This window comes from Onychostoma macrolepis, chromosome 19 (assembly GCF_012432095.1).
Source record: "Onychostoma macrolepis isolate SWU-2019 chromosome 19, ASM1243209v1, whole genome shotgun sequence".
NCBI lineage: Eukaryota > Metazoa > Chordata > Actinopteri > Cypriniformes > Cyprinidae > Onychostoma > Onychostoma macrolepis.
In genome coordinates this window covers 22,727,977-22,749,566 of record NC_081173.1, presented here as the reverse complement: position 1 = coordinate 22,749,566, position 21,590 = coordinate 22,727,977, and the positions used below count along the sequence as shown (strand labels likewise).

At 38.7% G+C, this 21,590-nt stretch overlaps 1 protein-coding gene and 1 long non-coding RNA gene across 4 annotated transcripts in view; one reads left to right on the top strand and one right to left on the bottom strand.

Moving 5' to 3' along the window:
• Positions 1-21,590, top strand: part of LOC131525230 (uncharacterized) — a 38,293-nt gene that overhangs the window by 96 nt on the left and 16,607 nt on the right. The gene's annotated exons all lie outside the window — the stretch shown is intronic.
• Positions 801-20,996, bottom strand: shisa7b (shisa family member 7). Of its 3 annotated transcripts, none has more exons than XM_058752609.1 (6): positions 20,247-20,996; positions 13,322-16,520; positions 12,972-13,129; positions 11,133-11,189; positions 5,579-5,764; positions 801-4,461 (listed from the first exon to the last, which is right to left on the bottom strand). In XM_058752609.1, exons 2-6 carry the CDS (start codon positions 13,999-14,001, stop codon positions 3,635-3,637), a joined length of 1,908 nt encoding a protein of 635 aa, XP_058608592.1. In that variant the 5' UTR covers positions 14,002-16,520; positions 20,247-20,996; the 3' UTR covers positions 801-3,634. The 3 variants fall into 3 exon arrangements, with proteins under 3 accessions (XP_058608592.1, XP_058608593.1, XP_058608594.1); XM_058752610.1 differs by lacking the exon at positions 20,247-20,996 and adding an exon at positions 20,105-20,213; XM_058752611.1 differs by lacking the exon at positions 11,133-11,189 and having other exon boundaries at positions 802-4,461; positions 20,247-20,915.

Below are 21,590 nucleotides of genomic sequence, written 5' to 3'. Positions count from 1 at the left end.
TTATTGAGGTAGGATGACAGGGACATGGTGCGTAACTTAGTTTAAATAAAACACCCCGAACCTTGTATTTGAGGGTATTCGTCGTAATGTTACGGGGTTAGTAAACCAGTATCTAAAACCAGCGCCAAAAACAAAAGGCGCGCGGCGCGTTCTAAATATTCCACTGCTGTGTGACGTAGTAACACATTCTCAAAACGCACATTTCACGAGCTTCCCGCGCGAGACTCAAAAACATCACATTTCATCTCTCTCGCACGGCGCGTTGACTGATTACAAAATAGCCGGTCAGAACAGCTGCTCAGCGCATATGCGAGCCAATTACAATTACAACAATTAATTCACGTTGCGAGAGAACTACAGAGGGAGGGAGAGAGAGAGAGAGAGAACGCGAGCAGCATTTTTAGACAGTACATATATTTTGGAAAGGATGCAGGGCACAGCACCTCTCTGAAGCCATTTTACCAACATACCGCCGTCTCTCCTCCCCCACCTACCCTACCCGAACATAAGGTCCTCGCCCACCCTGCCCCTCAAAATGGCGAATGCCGGTGATGCCTCGTCCGTCTCCCTCAGGAACCATTTAAGAATCTGGAACGGCCCGTTTCGGATCAATAAATACAATAAAACAGAACATTATACTGTAGAAAAAAGGATTTGATGTCAAATAAAAATATAATGTAGCCTACACCCTAGCAATGGAAATTTAAAAAAGCTAGGTTTAAACAATATTTTGGACCACTAACTGTAAAAAAAATTAAAAAGATGAATGAGTGCAAGTGAATGAAAAGCTGAGATTTATGGTAGGCCTATGTAAATGTGTGGAACCCACTTTGAACCTTTAGACAATACATCAGCCACTACATTATTCTCTCTCTCTCTCTTTCATTGTAACATAAACCATCCACACATTCTAATCCAAACTGATCCTAAGTCATATAGCTGTCAAAAGTAGCTAAATGCGTTGCATCTGTTTAACAGACCACTGGCTGTTTTACCCAATGTAAACAAACAATTAATCTAAAGATCAAAATACTCAGCACATAATATCATCCAAAAAACATATAAACATGTAAAACCAACCAACATATTTAATAACTCATGAGAAAAAGTACACATCAATCTCCAGGAAACGTCTTTCTTAATGGTGAGGATTTTATTTAAAAATAATAATAATTAAAGTTTTTGCTGTAAATATTTTATGCATGGCATTTTGGCATTTTCCCCCAGAAAATTTACAAGTTTTATGTATCTCATGAAAAAACAAACAAACAAACAAAAAAAACATTTATATCTTTTAAAAAGACACTAAATACTCTTGTGGTTATTTTGTTTTCCATAACTTTGGTGAATGCAGCAATGGAAAATGATTTTTTATTTTTTTTTATTTTATTTATTTATTTTTTTGCATTCAAAGAGACACTCACTTAAAAATAAAATTATATTTTGGGTTTTCTGAAATGCACATTCTCTGACTTCACACAAAGCAAAAGTCAGATAAAATGCGAGATAAAGCATTCCAAAATAGACACTGAAATACACACAAGCACACAAATAACGACACACAAACTGGACACATACACACCTTGACATCAGAAGTCAGCAATATGACATCATCAACACTGGCTTTGACATCTTCATGCGTTTTGTCTTTTCACTATGATTGCATCTGCTTTTTTGTAGAGTTACAAAGGTTAGAATCCACTAGAAACTCAAATATAACAGAAAACAGGAATAAAAACAATTTCTAAAGTCACAAAGAAAAAAACAAAACAATGTTTGTAATCAAGAATATGAATAATATTGATGACTATATGCACATAAATTGGCATGTGTACATATTTGAACATTCGGGATTTAATTCAATTTTTTTTTTTTTTTTACCTTTTTTCAACGTGTTTAAATTGAGTTAAAGTTAATAAAAGCTTAAACATTGCAGAGTGATCTAAAATACTATATTATGGCCCAATAATCTTGCTCAGCCAGGTCGTTCTCAGACATTCCACCACAACAGTGTCCATTTGATGTGGAGACAGCTGAAAAACACAGAAATTGCTAACAAAAAGACATTTTTCTTGAATATAGTATAGATAAACAAGACACCTTTTAATCCTAAATCCTAACTCATCGGTTAGATAATAATGCATCCTAGAGTGACACAGAGTGTTTGAAGTAGCTTTGCAGATTTTGTTCTATTTTTCTGTTTTGTACACTCATTGGCACATAGCCTCTATGTTCCACACAGCTGTGTCACGGGAAAAGATAAAAAGCCGTCAGAACACGGAAGCACAGACACAAATGAAGAAGTTTCAGAATAGCCCTTGGATTAAATTGTCCATTGTATAACCAACCCTTTCCCCCTCAATACAACAGCTCGAGTAGCAAATTAAGTGTGAAGAGTATGCTGTCTTATTTGACATTACTGCATGCCCATGATTAAATCTCAGCTCTTAACGCTTATAAATAACAGAACAACCGTAATGACTCCAGGACGTCATGTGAAGCTGTTCTCTGATTGGTCAAACATGCAAGAAAGAGGCATGACTTCTATCAGATTTCAATGGCTGAATTCAGTTTCCAAACGTCTGTCTGCTCAAGCATTTTTAGTTCAGACTTGATTTCCCCATCAATCTGACAGCCTTTTGATCATATTATAAAACAGCCAAAATTGTATCCACAATGCAAAAAAATCAAACCGACAAGTATTCATGTCAGCTTTGATTCACAGTCTCAGTATAAGAGGCTAAAAATCTCTGATCATCAGTATAACACCCGTCTCCCAATGACGATGTTTTCCTCCATTATACTCCATATGAATAAGCTCTAATATGGCTGATGGCATTTGGACTAATATTAACAGTGCAGACTAAAGAGTCAGGTCACAAAACGAGTGACATTTTTCAAGTCCTCGAGTTCTTCTCTTTGATGAATAACCAGTGTTTTCTTCACTTGATGGCAAACTGCTTAACGTGCACAATAATCCATTCCCAAGTCAAGTCAGATCTGATTTGAGACAGGTCAGATCACAGTTTCCGTGAGGTAATTCAGTGTACTATTGGACACTTGTCAGTTTCATCCAGATTATCTCATTTTTCCCTTATTTTAATGATGATTGTGATACACTTCTTTGAGAATAACACTTTGCATTGAATGAAACCAAACATTTGGAGGCAAGGTCAACTGTATCATTGGATTCAGGAAAAACAAATGAACCCCTAAACCAATTGGCTTTTACATCAGTTGGAATGTACTAAATAGAGAAAACTTGGCCTATTCTAGTAATGAAACTTTTCTTTTTTGCATCTCCTCAGATCATGTCTAAATAGTGCCATCGAGACACTATATGCTACTCACAGGTCAGAGGAGACCTGGGCCCTTCTTCACATTTCAATTTATGGAGAATTTGGCAATTTAGGGATCAACAGAATCACTTATGCTATGGTTTTTGCATCCCTCCTTCTCTCAATAGCAATACACTGTGTATTGCATTCATTTGGCGTGATTTCTGACCCCTTTCTTATTTCCTTCCTCCTTTCCTTTCTTCAGCCTTCTTTACACTCCACCGTCTTCTCTCCCTTCAGCTTGCGCAATCACACCTCATCTATCCATCGTCTCCTTACCATCTTTCTTTTTGCGCTCACACGGTTACTTCGTTCTTGCTCCCCGTCCTCAGCGCCTGACCTCCACCACCCCCTGCGCCCCCTCCCCCACCTCCTCCGGGAAGGAAATGCAGCTGTTCGATGGTGTTCTGGCGTTTCGTCGCAAAGGCCATCCGGCGAGCACTGTGCGCCATCGCTCCGGGTCCTCCTCCGGAGCCGTGGACCTCCCCCCATCCCAAAGTCCCGGCCCCATGGCCGGAGGACATGGTGGCGACCGTGTGGTCTTGCTCGCGGCCGGAGGTAGGGTGCGAATTCATTTTTATCATGTGATGGCGGTCGAGCGAAGGCGTCACGCACACGTTCTGCTGGGATTGCGCTTTCTGGTGGTGCGTGAGACGAGACATGGTGGGCACCATCCCACTGTAATCAACCATCATTCGCTCCTCCAGGCGGTCTGGAGAGACCAGGAGGCGTTCATGAGACTTGCGTAAAGTCTGGGTGTTGGAGCTCTTGCTGGTGGTCATGGGTTTGTAGTACTGATGCTGCTGGTTCTTGGAGAGGCGTGAGAGAGTGTTCCCCTCCCCCAGCGCCAGAAGCTGGTCTTGGGACATCACCCGGCGAGGTGGTTTACTCATCGTGTCGAACGTGGGGTTGTACTGCGTCTGGGGTAGAGGGTAGGGGTTGGGGGTGGAAGTGGGCATGTGGATACGCGTGCGGGACGTATTTAGCGGGAGGGTACCCCGGGTACCCAGTGTGAAGTCACCACCCCAGGGAAGGTGGTGCTGGGAGGAGTGAAAGCTGGGAGGAGCATTATCTGGCCTTCGTTTGGAGGTATAATATCCAGAATATTCCTCCAAGTTTTTCTCTGTAGTAAGGAAATATGAAAATTAGTATCTTTCATTAATTTGACCCATTAATCCTGTCATTAACAAGCGTTTTGGTGATCAGATCGCACTTGACTGCATTAAAATGATGCAATGTGATTGAATTTCTGAATACACATTTGGAAGTTGTCTGGGATGGATGTTAACCACATTTAATGAAGGTGTAACATGCAAATGTATTTTCCACATTTAGCTATGCAAGTAATTTGCAATGCTAAAAATAATTGCTAAAAACGCTGCGTTGCAGATTTTTTGGTAACACCTCACAATTAGGCTCAGTTCGTTAACAGATTATGCATTAGGCCTTATGAACTAACAATGAACAATACTTTTACAGCATTTATTAACAGTGGTTAATGCTAACTTTTATATTTCTATACTTATTATTTAATATTAATAAAGCATATAATTTAATATTAACAAAGTATATATTAATATAATATCTTAACAATGAACAAATATATATTTATGAATTTATTTTAAACTAGATGCTGTAAAAAATTTTCATTTTTAGTTCATGGCACTTAATCTTTAGTCAATATCTAAATATTTAATTATTAAAACAAACTACAAGGTTCATAAATAAAGGAAAATCATGACATGGAAAGAATTCTGAATTATCCATCATTGTTTATAAAATTTATTTAAATTCAGATTTAACTAATAATTTCAGTTTAATATAACCTCTTTTGTATTACGTATGTGGAGATTTGCATTTTGTGTGGTAAAGTGAGATCACACCATCCAATCACACACGAGTTGAATGTGTAAAATCTGGCTAAAATATACCGATAGTATCCAGATATAGGGGTTAGAAGTTCATCTCAACCCTTTTAAAAAAGCCATTTTTGACTGTAAGTCAATTTTTGTTGTAGTAATTTCCAAATTCTTACAATTATAGTTTTCGAGCATTGATTGAATATGAATATTATTTCCCCAATCATGCTGATAAAATTAAACATGCAAAAACTCTCCAATGCCACATCAGGGCGTCCTTCCTAAAACAGTAGCGGCTGACTCCATGCTACACTCCCTCACAGAGACCCTCTGAGTAGCAGTTCTGAAATTACACACTCTCTTTTTCAGACACACACTCACCTAGTCTCTTGAGGGAGCTGTAGCGGTTGAGCTCTGGTTTCATGACGGTCTCGTATGATGGTGGTAGCTGGGCAAGGTTGTGGAAGGAGTGAGAGAAGGAGGGGTGAAATCCAGAATTATTGTGCTTGCTGGACAGCAGTGTTCCTGTTGAGGCCAGCTGGGTGTTGTTCATGCGTGGAACTCGCTCTAGGAGAGGAGAACAAAAGACAATAAGACAAACACCAACAACTGATGTGTTCAAAGCATATCTATCTGGGTCGAATGTAGAATATGGGTGACTGGAACACTGAAGCTGCATCCCGAGTCTCTAAAAGACAACAGCAGAAATACTTAGAATACAATGGAACTGGGACGTTTGTGTAGAGATGTGTGACTATAATATTGTCTTACTGGTTGATCCCTTGAATTTAATATATATCCTTATATAATGGTAATATCCTTATTTATGTAGTAATTTGTTCCACACACACTTTTATAAGTAATCTGTAGTACCACCCCTCCCTCCCTCCCTACGAGTTAAACACTTCAGATTAAATGTTGTCAAGGGCACAGTGGTCACAGGTGAACTCAGCAACTCTCCAGTTCATAGATCATCCTTGCTGAGATTCGAACTTAAGTACCTTGGAGTTAGCAGTCCATTTCAGTCCACCAGCCCCAATTCACCATGGCATGCAACATTTGCTATTTTGACTCATGAAGTCAAAGGCTTTTAATTTTACTTTAGAATAAAGCTGTTATGATTCTCACATATATGTAGTAGCTATATAAATGTGACCCTGGACCACAAAACCAGTCATAAGGGTCAATTTTTTGAAATTTGAAGATTTATACATCACCTGAAAGCTGAATAAATAAGCTTTCCACTGATTTATGGTGTGTTGGGATAGGACAATATTTGGCCTGCACACAACTATTTGAAAATCTGAAATCTAAAGGGGGCAACAAAAAAAAAATTTAAATATTGAGAAAATCGCCTATAAAGTTGTCCAAATGAAGTCCTTAGCAACACGTATTACTAATGAAAAAAATATATTTTGATGTATTTGTGGTAGGAAATTTATAAAATATCTTCATGGAACATGATCTTTACTTGGGGCCAGTTTTACTAAACAGGGCAAATTAGCGCGATAGTGCAATTCCAAAACAGTGCCGATGGGAGGGGAAATTTCTGCGGGTGATTTACTAACAATTAAAGAACACAGACGCAACATCTCATTTACATATCAACCAAAGCAATATACCAAGCGCAATGCAAATTAGCGTAGTAGCAAATAAAAAAAATACAGAAATAAAGATGCCACAGTACGTTGAAAAGAACCGGAATCAAAAAATAAAGGGTTTCAAGAAGTTTTGATTGAGCTGGTATTGCGTGACTCCTAGTTGAGGGAACAAAGTAGTCTTTTATTTCCTGAAGCGAATTAAAAATAACATGGCTTGGCAAACGATATGTTCGGATAATGTGTTCTTCTGGCATTTAAAATAAATTAATACGTGTGGAAAAAATCCTCTCCCTTCTACCATGCACTCTCTGTGTGGTGCCTCCTCCTAGCAACAATTGCAGCCATTTCAAGCACAAAATAGTTACTTTAATAATAAAGACATGCTTTTTTCGGGCGTTAAATAATGGCGTAGATGCCAGTAATTTGACGAGCGCAAACGTTATTAAAACGCGCTGCGTGATTCATTTTAATACTCTCCTCCCATAACTTTTGCGTCTGAAAGGGAAACTCCTACAAATGCATATTCAATAAGTTCAGGCGCAAAAATAACTGTGTCTACGCCTTTTCAGCGCTAATTTGTCACTGCGCGTCTTTAGTAAATCCTGACAGTACAATTTTAACGTCAAAAGACGGTTTGCACTGGCGCAAGCTGTTAGTAAAACCGGCCCTTAATATCCTAATGATTTTTGGCATAAAAGAAAAAAATCTATAATTTTGACCCATAAAATGTTTTGTTGGCTGTTGCTACAAATATACCCGTGCGACTCATGACTGGTTTTTATAGTCCAGGGTCACATATATCATATATTACAGTATATAATATTATATGCTATATTTAATGATACTTAAATGTACAAAAAATTTATATATACAGTTTTTCTCAGTCGCTTTGGTGCATTTCTCGAATCAGAAATGAAATTCTCAAAAATACTTGTTCAACCTCCATATCATCTAGTCAGTTGTGCTCATCATAGAAGCAGTTTCTTATTCTTTTTTTTTTTTTCTACACAATCACTCTAAAAAAAAAAATGGTGCTATATAGCACTAAAAGTGGTTCTTGGCTCGTAATCATAGGGGAACCACTTTTGGTGCTATATAGCACCATATCTTTAAAGGTGCTATACAGCACCTTTGTCAAATGGCTATGTAGAACTATCAGAGGTGTCATATTGCACTGTATTTCTTCAACAAAAATGGTGCTAAACAGCACCAACAGTGGTTCTTTGGCTCGTAAAGAACCTTTAAAGGGGCTTAACAGGTTCGTTGTATGGCAGTGGTGCTATATAGCACCTTAATTACCCCAAAGAACCGCTGAAAAACCATACAGGAGCTTAACAGGTTCTGTATATGGTAGCGGTGCTATATAGCTCCTCAGTCATGCCAAAGAACCGGTGAAGAACCGCTGAAGCACCAAGATTTGTTGCTATACAGCACCAAAATTGGTTCCCCTATGATTACGAGCCAAATAACCACTTTAGTGCTATTTTAGTGCCACTTTTAGTGCTATTAAGACTTTTTGTTAATTTGCCATGGATTGTGCAAGTGAATCTTGACTTTCACTAATGAAGAGAATGTAGATCAACCAATGATAAACCAGTTCTCTGAAATAGCTCAAAGGTACATCATGAACCTTCAATTGAAAAGTTTAAAAGTTTATGTAGACAGAGAACAACACAAGAGTTACAAATTTTGACTTTCTAATTTTCGCCTTTGTTCCCATATTTCTTTCTCTTTTAATTATCACAATGTTGTAGTAATGTGTTTTTTTGTCAGGCCACTAGTAAAAGTGTAAAGGTCATTGCACACTGAGTCCGAAATTTTCGCGTGCGTTTTTCCGTATTCCTCATCCTTTCCTATCAAAATGCATTGGATGCAAAAACGCAGAAAATCGAACCTGATCCAAATTTTTTTAAACGTGATTGACACAACGTGAGGTCGTATTTATTTTTTAACGTGCGAAAATTTCTGACTCTGTGTGCAATGACCTTAACTGTGAATCCTATCCAGTCTCTTTCAGTCAATATCCCACATACAGTAATGTGTAAATTTGTACTTTTGAAATGGATATATGGCATACATAAGTAGTGCAGCCTTCTGCATTTCAATACAGTAACTGTCATCCAAACTTATACTGACAACATGACTAAGCTTCATCTTGTTTGTGAACAATGACACAAGGACCTTTCATTCTGATGGCACTGATATGTTCATTAAAATAATGGAAAAAAGTTCTGCAAACTGTTAATCTCCCTTTATTCAAAAAAGTTTAAAAGTGGCAACGTTTCAGTCAAAGACCTTTGTCGGGCAAACACATATGTTCATTGACATAAATACTTTTGAGAGATGAACTAAAGATTTTGAGTAAGTTACAGACTTTTGCAGGTAATTTATTGTGTGGTGCTGTTTGTACGAATTGTTTCGAGAAATGTGCATACTTCTTTGCAAATAAAAATGCACCAAAGCAACTGAGAAAACCTGTGTGTGTGTGTGTGTGTGTGTGTGTGTGTATATGTATATGTATATATATATATATATATATATATACACACACACACACACACACACATATATATATATATATCTGCCACTCAAAAGTAAAGGAGTCTCTTCTGCTCATCAAGGCTGTATTTCTTAAATCAAAACTACAGAAAAAAACAGTAATATTGTGAAATCTTATTGCAATTTCTAATATTGGTTTTCTGTTTTAATATACTTTAAAATAGAATTTATTTCTGTGATGCAGCGCAGAATTTTCAGCATCATTACTCCAGTCTTCAGGGTCACATGATCCTTCAGAAATCATTCTGATATGCTGATTTATTATGAGTGTTGAAACTGTTGTGCTGCTTCATATTGTTTTTTGGAACATGTGATACTTTTTTTACAATTCTTTGATGAATACAAAGTTAAAAAGAGCAGCATTTGTTCGAATTAGAAATCTTTTTTAACAATATAAGTCTTTACTATGACTTTTTATTCATTTAACACATCATAAAAGTATTAATTTCTTAGAAAAAAAAAAAAGAAAGATAAAAAATGTACTGACCCCAAACTTTTGAATAGCATTGTATATTGTAACACAAAATTTCTTTTTAAAATAAATGCTGTTATTTTTTACTTTTTATTAATCAGAGAATCCTAAAAAAAAAAAATATCACAGGTCCCAAAAAAAATAAAAAAATAAAAATAATAATAATAATAATAATAATAATATGAAGCAGCACAACGGTTTCCAACATTGATTATGAATCAGCATATTAGAATGATTTCTGAAGGATTATGCGACACTGAAGACTGGAGTAATTATTCTGAAAATTCAGCTCTGATCACAGAAATAGATTATATTTTAAAGTATATTAAAATAGAAAACTGTTATTTTAAATTGGAATAATATTTCACAAAATTAAATTTTTTTCAGTATTTTTGATCAAATAGATACAGCCTTGATGAGCAGAAGAAACTTCTTTAATAAACATTAAAATCTTACTGATCCCAAACGTTTGAGCAGCAGTGTATACCTATCTATCTTTGCAGGAAGAAAAGTATATATAAATAATGTGCTAATAAACAAAATTCCTCTTTCAGTTTTGCAATTTTCTTTCCACCATCCACACTCACAGAAGCAAAGTAATAAAAGAAAAGAAAAGAAAGAAATAACAGACAAAATAATTTTAAGGAAATAATTCTGTCTATCTGGGAAGTGAGCCATTTAGAAACTGAAAAGAGAATGCATTTTAAATTTGAATTCAATTTCTTAGTATGAATTTGAATTGAGGTAGCATTTCAAGAAATTACACATTTCAATTTGAAAAAAGGTAAAGGGCCTTGAAAACTGACAGATGATAGATAGATAGATAGATAGATAGATAGATAGATAGATAGATAGATAGATAGATAGATAGATAGATAGATAGATAGATAGATAGATAGATTTTGCCAAAGTGAAAACAGAAGGTGGAATCCAGAACATCAAGATTTTTTCTCCCAGTGGTTAAACATAATATTCATGTGCTTAAGATAAATGAATAACATACATAAACATGAAGAAGAGACACTTTTTTCTTCATGATTTTGGCATTCTGCTACTATGCATGCCAGCACATTTACTGAAGCTTTGGTGACTGGTGCAAACAGCACTGGGTGCAGGACAAACAACAAGAAAATAGCTCAGGGTAGCGACAGAGTGGGAGGGCACGAGCAAACACACTCGAACCAACAAGACCAAGCCAAAGCAAAGGAAGTGACAAATACACACAGACAAATCTGAAGCTTTCTTACTGGCGCTCTCACACAAGTGACACATTTGCACACTCTGCCTAAGCTCCTTGGCTTACCGATAGTAGCTGTGTGTTTAGGACTGGACCCAGTCTGGCCAAAACTGTGTTTCCCAGCTGCAAGAGAGCAGAGTGAACACTGATCCACTCCCAGGTCAGAAAATGCGAGGCCTCTTAGCATGTTTAATATCTTCACTTAAAATGGTTTTCAGTGGCCTGCACCCCTTTTTTTTCCAAGAAATATCTATCAGTACTGCAAGTGAAAAACACGACGCAAAAATAGTGGTCCAGTTATAACGAATGAAACGGTTTAGAGACTGCAAGCACTTCTGTCAGTGATGCAGTTTCTTGCTTTTACCACGTTGCTTGCTTGCAGTGCAGTCATATTTCAATTTCAATAATGGTGATAAAAAAATTTAAAATATTCTTACAACTGATTGGTGCCACTAAAAGACTCTCATCACTGATTGGACAGACCGCCTGCAGCACATTTAAAAAGCATGTGTTCTGTTAGCAACTGCAGCCAAACATTGAAAACTTGAGAGTGAAAACAGACAAATCATGACAAAATGGACTCAATCCTAAAAAGAACATCTGAACAACTGTAAATCAGGGATTAAAAACCACAAACAATGAGGGGTGCATCCCCATATTATTCATTAAATATATTTTTCAATGACAGCTTAGTCAATTTTTACCTTTGGTCTTACCAGTTTTACATTTTTGGTTACATCCTTACGATTAATTAAAGTGATTTTTTTCTTGCACATGGATTATTAAAAAAACATTTAGAAAGTATTAATGAATTTTATGAATATATATATATGCTATGTTCAAAAGTTTTATTAAAGGGGTAGTTCACCCAAAAATGAAATTTGTTCTGCTGAACACAAAGTAAGATATTTTGAAGTTTGTAACCAGGCTGTTTTGGGGCACCATTGACTTCCATAGTATTTGTTTTCCTACTATGGAAGTCAATGAACTGCTCTGTTTCCCACATTCTTCAGAATATCTTCCTTTGTGTTCGGCAGAACAAAGACATTCATACAGGTTTGGAACTACTTGAGGGTGAGTAAATGACAGAATTTTCATTTAAACAAGGATGGATTAAATTATTCAAAAGTGATAGTAAATTAATTTATAATGTTGTTACAAAAGAATTCTATTTCAAATAAATGATGTTCTTTTAAACTTTCCATTCAGCGAAGAATCCTGAAACATTGTATTATGGTTTCTCCAAAAATATTAAGCAGCACAATGTTTTTCAACATTGATGATAATAAGTCTGAAGGATCACTAAAACCTGGAGTTGCCATCACAAGATTATTGTATGTTTTAATATTTCACACAATTATTGTTTTAACATTATTAAAACTGACCATCACTTAACAGGTCTAAGACATAGGTGCAATTGTTGGTTGCTGCATTCATCAAAACCAGCTGATAAACAACTAACATTATGACAAGATTTGTATTTTATTATTTATATAGTATTTAGATTACTTCCTAAAAGCAGCCCCCGAACTGCATACGTTAAGCATTCGTATTTTGGATGTTAGTTGAGAATGCTTTAGCTTTAAAGGTGGAAAACACCTCCTCCTTTACTTGCTGCTCTAGTTTCATGTGGTTACATAGCATCTGAAGCAGAATTAATCTGACTCATTTCTGACACATCCTCTGTTCTACATTACCTCATACACAGGCTTGTCGATCTGTCGACTAAATCATACCTCCAGATTTCATTTCTGCCCAGTTGATTCTACAATCCAAACCCCTCTTTCTCAATATCTGCTTATTCATTCCCCTGCAAATGTATATACACGTTTTGACTACATCCATTATGCCCTTTTAGCTTTTCATTCGTTCTGTAACTCTCATGAGTGGGTGAGATAGACTCACTCCGGTTGTCTTTGCTCTGGAGGACGGGAGTGTAGAAGTTTTTCGACGTACGCCCCAGTGTTCCCTCACTGGAAGTGGCGGTTGTGAGGACCGTGCTGTTGTTCCTCTCTCCTTGCTGGACTGGACTGGACTGGTGACGCAGAATGTCCACCAGCGCTCTGAAGAGAGAGAGATAAACAGTAAAAAAGAAGGATGAGTATATGACGGAATCAAAAGGTGAATGCTGAAAGAGTCTGACATCAAAATCACTACGGATCTCTTCAGATGGCAGTCACTGATGCAGACTCAGATATGTACAGCATTGTCTCCTTCCACATCGTGAGCCCGGTCATAATGGGCCTTTCACTCACCTAGGCATGTTGATGTCTCTGTTCCTCGGTCGTCGAGACAGTTTATGGAAGGCCACTTTAACCCCAATGGCCACGGCCATGGTAAACGAGATGACTCCCCCGATGACGTAAGCCGTGTTGTTGCTCTGTTGCTGCAGTGGGTCGAAATCTGGGTCGTGTCGGACCGGGGGCTGGGTGATGGGTCCCGCCGTGACGGCCCAGTCGGGTGAGCGGTAATTAGTGCAGGAGTCTTGGTCTAGACGGCTACGCTGGTGCTCGCAGCAGAAGCGATAATGACAGGTGCCGCAGCAGTAGATGTAGGTGCCCTTGGTGCAGTTGAAAGTGTTGTCGAACTGTCCCATCACATCGTAGTAGCCCTGACACACGTCCACGTCCACCAGGCGCCGAGGAGGAGGGGCCACCTGTGCAGCGCCCAGCGGGGGCTTCAGGGCATCGGCCGTCACATTGCGGGGTAGCATAATCTGCGGCAGGGGTCTCGGAGGGACCTCGGCTGCCTCTGGCTCTGCCGCCATGGCTGCTGCCTCCTTGCCCCTCGCATCGGGCTGAGGGAACTTGCGGCCGCGTCCTCGCAACAGAAGCAGCACCGGACCCCCGTTCACGGAGGAGCGCTCCGAGGTAATAGTCACTGTGGAGACCACAGGGCCAAACAGGAAGAAAAGCAAGATGGCAGCGGGTGGCATCTTGATACAATGGGCGTTTATTTTATCAAAGATGAAAAAAATGTGAAGCCTTCGTACAAAAGACTTCCGAGGCCTACAAAAAGCTGACGTCTATCAAAAGTTGCAAGTCAGTGTGGCAATATATAAGACATGTAGACAAGTCTAATCTCTCTTTCACGGGTGCATACACTAGTATGCAAATTATTTAATATGCAAAGTGCACATCCAAGTGCGGGAGTTTGGGTTAAAGAAAATAAGCATGAGACTCTCTGTTAGGGTGTAAACAAATTTCTGAGGAAATTATTAACTAGAATGAGGTAAATCTATATACAAGTTTTATGCTTAATGGGTGATTTGGCACAAAATTAAATATTTGGAATTATCTCAATGAGCAAATTCTATAAAACAACAGCTTTAAAAATATGAAAATGACTCAAATGCGAGATGAAATGAACAAATATTTGACTCTTTTGTTGCAAGCAATTTAGTCCTGTAAACAAAATGTATATTTTACCAATGTAAACCTTTTAAAGTGTCACAAAGTCATGGGTACAGCTTCTTCTTAAAGGTGGTTTTGTTTAAGTCTGCGTAACTGAACTGATCTATGGCACTAACAATTCATTCAAGACTCAATCTGAGTTTACCTTATGGGCAACATGTAAACATTTCTGTTCGAGTGTAAACCAAATGTTTTCTATTCTGGTTGGCACTTCAGTTGTCGACTCACTAAACAACCATATAGAAAGAAACAGTTACTAGTACTCAGCTATTCCGTGTGACTTGTAAACAATTGTCATCCTCAGCTCCAAGAACTGATGTCGTCTTGTAAACAAATCTCAGTTGGTTGCCGCTTTAGGCTTTAATCGTCAATGAGAATGTCTTGTGAGACTAACAAGAGTACCTTTCAAGGTCATTGAGGTTCTGTTGTACAGTCCACATAATCAGGCTAACAGTGTCAGTTCTCAAGAAAAATACTAAGTACTTCATCTTTTCGAGTTTCAGGAGGAAGTCATTGAGGCTAGGGGATAAAGGTAGGACGAAGCGAAGAACGAGCAACTTTAAAGAGTTCAGAAATGGGGAAGAGCTGATCTTTTCTCTAAAGGCGGCACCACGGGACAAAGGCTCATTACGAAGGCTTTGGAAGAGTGTAGGTCGGTTAGGGCACTCACGAAGTATAACAAGCAGCAGGTATATATTAGTTCCTGGTTTGATGACACGTCAGGCCAGAAAGGAAGAAGTGTTCAGGAAAGGAAGAGAGGAAATGGAAGGATGGACTGAGTCTAGGTAAAGTTTGAGGGTCTATGTGTGTTGGACCCTCTTGCGTGAGTGTCTCTGCTCTGGATTTAGCTCAACCCAACAGAATAAAACAAACGGGGGCTTGGGCCCAGTTCTGGCAGGACAGCATGGTTGAGCCCACTGAACAGGCATGAACAAGTCAGGATTCATCCGTCAATGTGGAACACGTGGAGATCGTCAAGTAAACGCACCAAAAGACCTATCCTAAGTGTTAAAGAGCGTCTTTTCAAGTAGAGGGACAACTTCAAACGTCGTCCCACTGTCAACACAGTAAACGCGTCAATGGCTCGCTGGTGAATATGGCAGATTACGGAACGTCAAACCTGGACCACCATTGAACATGCACACCTCTAAAAATATTCCTGAATATACCCATGCACCCGCTCTTCCCGAATGACCAAGCTGAATCCTTGCAGTGATGGCAGGGATCTTGACGTTAGTATGGCTATGAGACGTATGGCTTCAGTATTTAAACCCTTCAGAGACTTCTGAGGGTTCTGCTCTAAATGTGCAGAGTCTGTAGAGGAGGGAGGAGCAAACGAGATGGATGACTAAAGAGATCTGATGGAGAGGATGAGTTAAACGGGCCTTAGTGAGAGGAACGGACGACTAATCAACAGAATTAGCAGCAGCTCACTTTGGAAAGTTTAATGAGGCTTGTGCCAGCCATCCATAAGCCCGTCCATCCATCGATCAATCGATCAGGAGCCAAACTCTCTCAGGCTAATGCATTCGTAACGGCCACTCTTACATAAAGCATGTTTAACCAATAATGCACTGTTTTCCCTATTTTGGGGAGTGAAAGCTGCTTGTTGTTTTTGAATTAAATTAAATGATGCACATATAAACTTTCCACCTTGGGAACCGTTACATGCTATTATAGTAAAAAAGACTAATAGTGAAGGTAAGGTAGAAGTTGTGAACTAATGTCGGTGAAAATTGAGTTTCAATGGCTTAAATGGATCAATAAAACTGCAAAAATACTAGTGAAATAATTTCTTGCTTCTGGTTGGCACGGTTAGTGTTTGGCACTGGTTTTGGTAGCAAAAAGTCAAAGAGAAAATCTTCAATCTGTGCAAATCAACAACCTTTCAAAAAGCCCCTGGCTCACAAAAACAGTGATAGTTCATCTGCTTTAGAAAAGAAGACGACTTGTATTCCTGGCCAGGACTCCAGTCGATTTCATCCAGGCTGATGGCTCTTCGTCTTGGCTTCAGTTTTCCTTTGTTAGTCTTGGATTTTCACTGAAAGACAAAAGGAAGTTAAGAATGAATCGAATACCTGATCCGCAATGAGCTTAAATGCCCAACATGATATATCACAAACAGCACAGTGCAAGAACATACAGGAAATGAGCAGATGCAATGCATATCAAGGTGCATGCATTGACAACATCTTTTACAATATCTAAACACATTTTTAATGTGTTAGTTAAACCCTTTTTTATGTAGTCACAACTCCAACATCTTATTATTATTCCTTCTACCACTGATTTTCGAAAATATCACATGCTGTAGACATGTTTCTTAAAGCTGCATTCCGTAACTTTTTTTGGTTAAAAATGATCCAAAATCAATATTTGAGCAAGTACATAACCAGCCAGTGTTCAAAACTATCGCCTTACTTTAGCCCGATTCACAACAGTTAGCTTATAATAATGTTTTAGAATTTGAGTGGTATGGGTAGATTTTCGCAGGAAATTAGAGTATGGCACTGCGTAATTATGTCATGTCTGTAAACATAAAGAAGCTGTCCCGGCTACTTGGCTATCGCATGTGAGGATCCTGCATGTGGTGGATCGTTTATAGCCTTTTCTTACAGCAGCTAGAATAATTAAATGTATCATTTTGATGTCGGATTGTAATCCAGAAAGGATTATGTGTTTATGAAACACATGTGATTGAAATTAAATTATATTCCAGTTTTAAACGTGCTTCTGATTACAGATAGCCTGGGATTACACAAGATTTGTATTTTAACGAAAACCAGTTCGAAGGGAGCATAATTTGCTTTTTGGGTTAAAAGAATTTCTTAATATGAAATTCGAATGGCATGACAATTAGATTAGACTGTACAGAAATTGAAATTTACACGTTAATACACACTATACTCATAGTCACGCAATGCTGATGTTGTTAACATTAATAATTTGAGAATAAAGTATAACAATAATAATAATTTTTACGGTTTGATGTGATATGAGCTAACCGATCGTTAGATTTAATCACCATTGGTAGCGAGATTTATTGTAATGCTTATTTCCTCAGTTGGTCAGAACAAACGTGACAGACCTGTTACTTACTTGCTCAGATGACAATATACAGTGAAAATTCTTACTTAATATAAATATAATTCATATATTCCAAGATGTAGGCTAGAATCTGTGATTGCGAAGTACAGTAAACATCCACACAGGTGCGGTGACTGACATTAGATTCATCCGTGCTGAAGCCATGCCGGAGCACATCCCACACAAGGGAGATAATTCCGTAGCATTGCATTGTTTACAAGTGCCAATTTACGTCACAACGTGCAATAATCCTGCTTTAAACATAGATCATCTTCTTAAAATTTAAAGACAGAAGTAGCCTAATAATTTCAGTTTTTTTAACTCAAGTATTGCATTATGTGAAGCAGTAGTTTTACTGATGCCAGACTTATACACTTGTTTTAAATTATCTTATTTTTTGTTTAAATAAAAGTGAAAATAAATCAAATTAAATAGCGTTTTAATGTAATTTACGGAATTATCCAAATTACACATTACCATTTTTCTTAAATTTCCCATTAAAAGTAATTGTATTGTACAATAAAATAGCTAGGCCTATACACACCATAACGGTGATATAAAACTACTCACTCTGTGATATGATATTTTGGTTATTATTCAGACACTGGCATATATGTACACATTCAGCCATTATGACAATCAAGAAACTATTTAAAATTTGTGACAATTGTATCAAATTTATGCATTCAGGTTTGATTACACTTGTGTGTTGTTTCTTTACAACAAAACCAAAGTCATCCAAAATCATATGGCTGTGAATCACATCATCCTCCATGATCAACAAGGTGCAAAGCGTATGCAATATGCACACCATATTTCCTGCATATAGTAGTGCGACCTCAGCTTTCTCACATACTGAGTCACACGTTACGGCAGTGAATAACATGCACATGTTAGCATAGCTGATGCAATAGAGTGAATCTTAAACCCTCAATGACAGCACCAGGCTCAAAATCTGGTATAAAAACAGTGTAAAAACGCCACTAAAAAGGCATGTGGGAACATACTGAAGTCTTAATACGTTCAAAGAGGTGCAGCTTTGGACGAAGGCAGAGAGGAAGCGGGGGGTGACACAGCCACAGATGTGTGCTGAGTGGGGGGTTGGCAGGGCAGAGAGAGACCCTATTGAGAGTAGAAGAGAAGACAGGAAGGATGCAGGGATGGGGGAGGAAGGGTCTTTGGGACCCTTATGGAAGAAGGGACGAGGGGAAAAAAAGAGCAAGGCTACGCACCTTTCAACGGCCCCTCACATGCAGCAACCAAGTGCATCTTATGCCCTTTCGTTTTACAGTGTGCTTTACGCTCACCGAGATGCCTCCTTTTCCGGAGTTGCCATCGGCAACGCCTTGTGTGGCTAATGATGTGAAGCGGAGAGACAGGGTCCTGGAAGCACAGGCTGCCTCACAGATGTGCTGTACAGCATCTGCACATACTCCTCTGACACACATGCACACTAACTCTCCAAAGACGGCCTGAGCGTGCCACACTACATGCCTCTTGTCCTTCCTTCTCTCTCATACACTCTTTATTTTTCCCAATCTGTTTGTCAGAGCGTGGGTCGAAAGTGTTCTCTTAGAATAGCTCTGCTGCAGTGAGTGAGATAGAGAGGGATGTGACATAGAGATGGGCAGATGGATCACCTCGCTTAGCTCGCTCGTTTCATCCTCCCTTTGCGGTAAATATCCTACATACTTCTTCCTATAAGCGAGCGCAGTACACATCTCCACTCAGCCTCCTCTTCCTCTCCATTCCCCACCCCCTTCATCCTCCTCATCATCACCATCAGCCTGTTTCTCTGACTCAGGAGGATGGGAGGCATCCGTCCCATCCACAAACAGGTGCAGATGACAGATGTCAGGCTAATATGCACCCATTACCATTTTACAAGCGAGCACACACTGAAATGGGGATGGAGGGATGAAGGTTAGAAAGAGGACAGTAGGCCTTCGGAGATAAAATGAAAGTATTTTAGGATTTAGGAAAAGTGTGGTAGTTAGCAACAAGTCCTAGTACAAAAAAAGAAAGAAGCTTTGTGCTGTTATTTACAGATGGACACGAAACGAACAAAGACATCTAATAGTCAACTGATAAGTGAAGAATTTGCTTAATTGTTGCATTTTGCGACACTTGAATGCTGGTGTTCACAATGCGCCACAGTTAGAAGTGACACAAGCCGTTAACAAACAAATAAACAAACATGCTTGTTGTTTTTCTAACAACAACAGGGAGCACTTTCCATTGACTTCTATTGTTGTTATACTGAGATAATTACATTTTCGTTCCCCTACCCCTAAAGTTATCCTTTTAAGACACCTTATTGCAGCTTTAGGTTTTCGTTTAGCATTATTTAGTCCAGACATCCTGACCCACACACACGCAAACACTATAGCAAGCTATACACACAGCAGCAGCATCATGGCAGATCTCAGGGAGGAAATTAAAATTCCAGTGGCGGACGACACACGCTGTGCGACACCAATCCCCATGACATGTATCCATTCCCAAATCTTACGTTCGTTATGAATGCTCCCTATTTACCTCATAAAAATGTCTTCACACACAGAAAATAAACAAAACCCGCATAGCAAGGGCTGTAATGAGCGACCTATGTGTATGCGATCCTTGCGCACGTTGCAGCAGTAGCAGCATCAGATTGGAACAAAAAGAAGGCACGTCTTACCTGCGTGTGTTGCAACAGCTGCCCGCTTCGAATCTGTGGAAAATGATGCGGAGACTGAAGGAAATGTGACACAATAACCGCTCAAAGTTATTGTCGCCCCTCTCTTGGCTGACAGCAAATTGAATGAGATGATGCAGCACTCGCAGTATTCACAGAGATGGGGTCTTGCGTTTCTTTACAGCTCTTGGTTCGTAGAAAAAGACGCAGTTTTGTGGCATTGGCGATGGGAGAGTATCTCATTTAAAGGCGAATAAATCCTGGATGGTCTACAAAAAATGTCAGTTTCAAAATATAGTTTTCATTGAGTCACAAGTCATTAAAAGACGAAAGCAATAAGTAGACGTCCAACTATTAGCAAAAATATCGACCATGCGTAATTTACAGTCCAACGAGAAAAGAAAGCGCATAATACTCCGTGCATCCAGGTAAAAATAGGTTCTTTTTTATATAAAACGCAATTTACTATGCACAGTCTAATCCGTGTGTTGCCAAATAAGCATAAAACAGCTGATTAATTAGACGCGCCCGGTAATATCCGTTTCCCTACTATTTAAATGACCGTATTATTCCGCTTTCACCACAAATTCAGTGGCCTCCACACTCACTAATAGAGATCTACCTCCGCGCCACGGAAACGCAATTGCTCCCACAAAGGTCCGCTTCGCTCAGTTTACATCAATTGATTGGAGCGAACAGAGGCTTGCACGTGGTTTCATTTGCTAAATGTTGGAAATGATCTGCCAATAGCTGGCACGCGTTATTGGCTAAGAACGTCTTTTCTACGCGAGCTGGGTTTTTAGGGAAAATCAACTGACGCTCGTGCGCAGAATGGCACGCGCTCACGAGATTCTAGCGAACTAGAATTAAGAGAACTTCTAAACGCGGGCTAGATTCGAACTTAGTTGTGCATAAGAGAAATGAAGAACAGGATGAGTTAAACTAATAGAGTTTAGCTCTTCCATTTGCGCAACAGAAATGTATAGGCTATAAAAAGTGTTGCGCCGATGGTTGCTGTGGTAACCGCAGCATCCCTTGACGGACCTGGATTGATAGCGAATCTTAAGAAATCTGTCAAGAACATGTCCTGGTCAGTTTTGAGTATGAATCGAATTTTTAAAAGAAGATATTATAGATCTTTAGAGTTTTAATGGACCATTAAGATTGCTATTATGACAGTATGTCAGTTCCCCAACCCCTGTTTATCATTCTATTTAGGTAAATAACGCAAAAACAAAATAATGCCATGTTAGAAAGCATTTAATTCTAGTAATTGTCCTAAACTCTGTAATTTGGACAATTTTATAAAAAGAAAAAAGTAGGCTACTGTAATTTCAACATTACAGT

Coding starts and splice junctions, on each gene's coding strand:
- shisa7b (XM_058752609.1), bottom strand. CDS start 14,001: ATGCCACCCGCTGCCATCTTGCTTTTCTTCCTGTTTGGCCCTGTGGTC. Junction 5,765..11,132: donor TAAACACACAGCTACTATCG/GTAAGCCAAGGA, acceptor CTCCTCTCCTAG/AGCGAGTTCCACGCATGAAC. Junction 4,462..5,578: donor CAGCTCCCTCAAGAGACTAG/GTGAGTGTGTGT, acceptor TCCTTACTACAG/AGAAAAACTTGGAGGAATAT.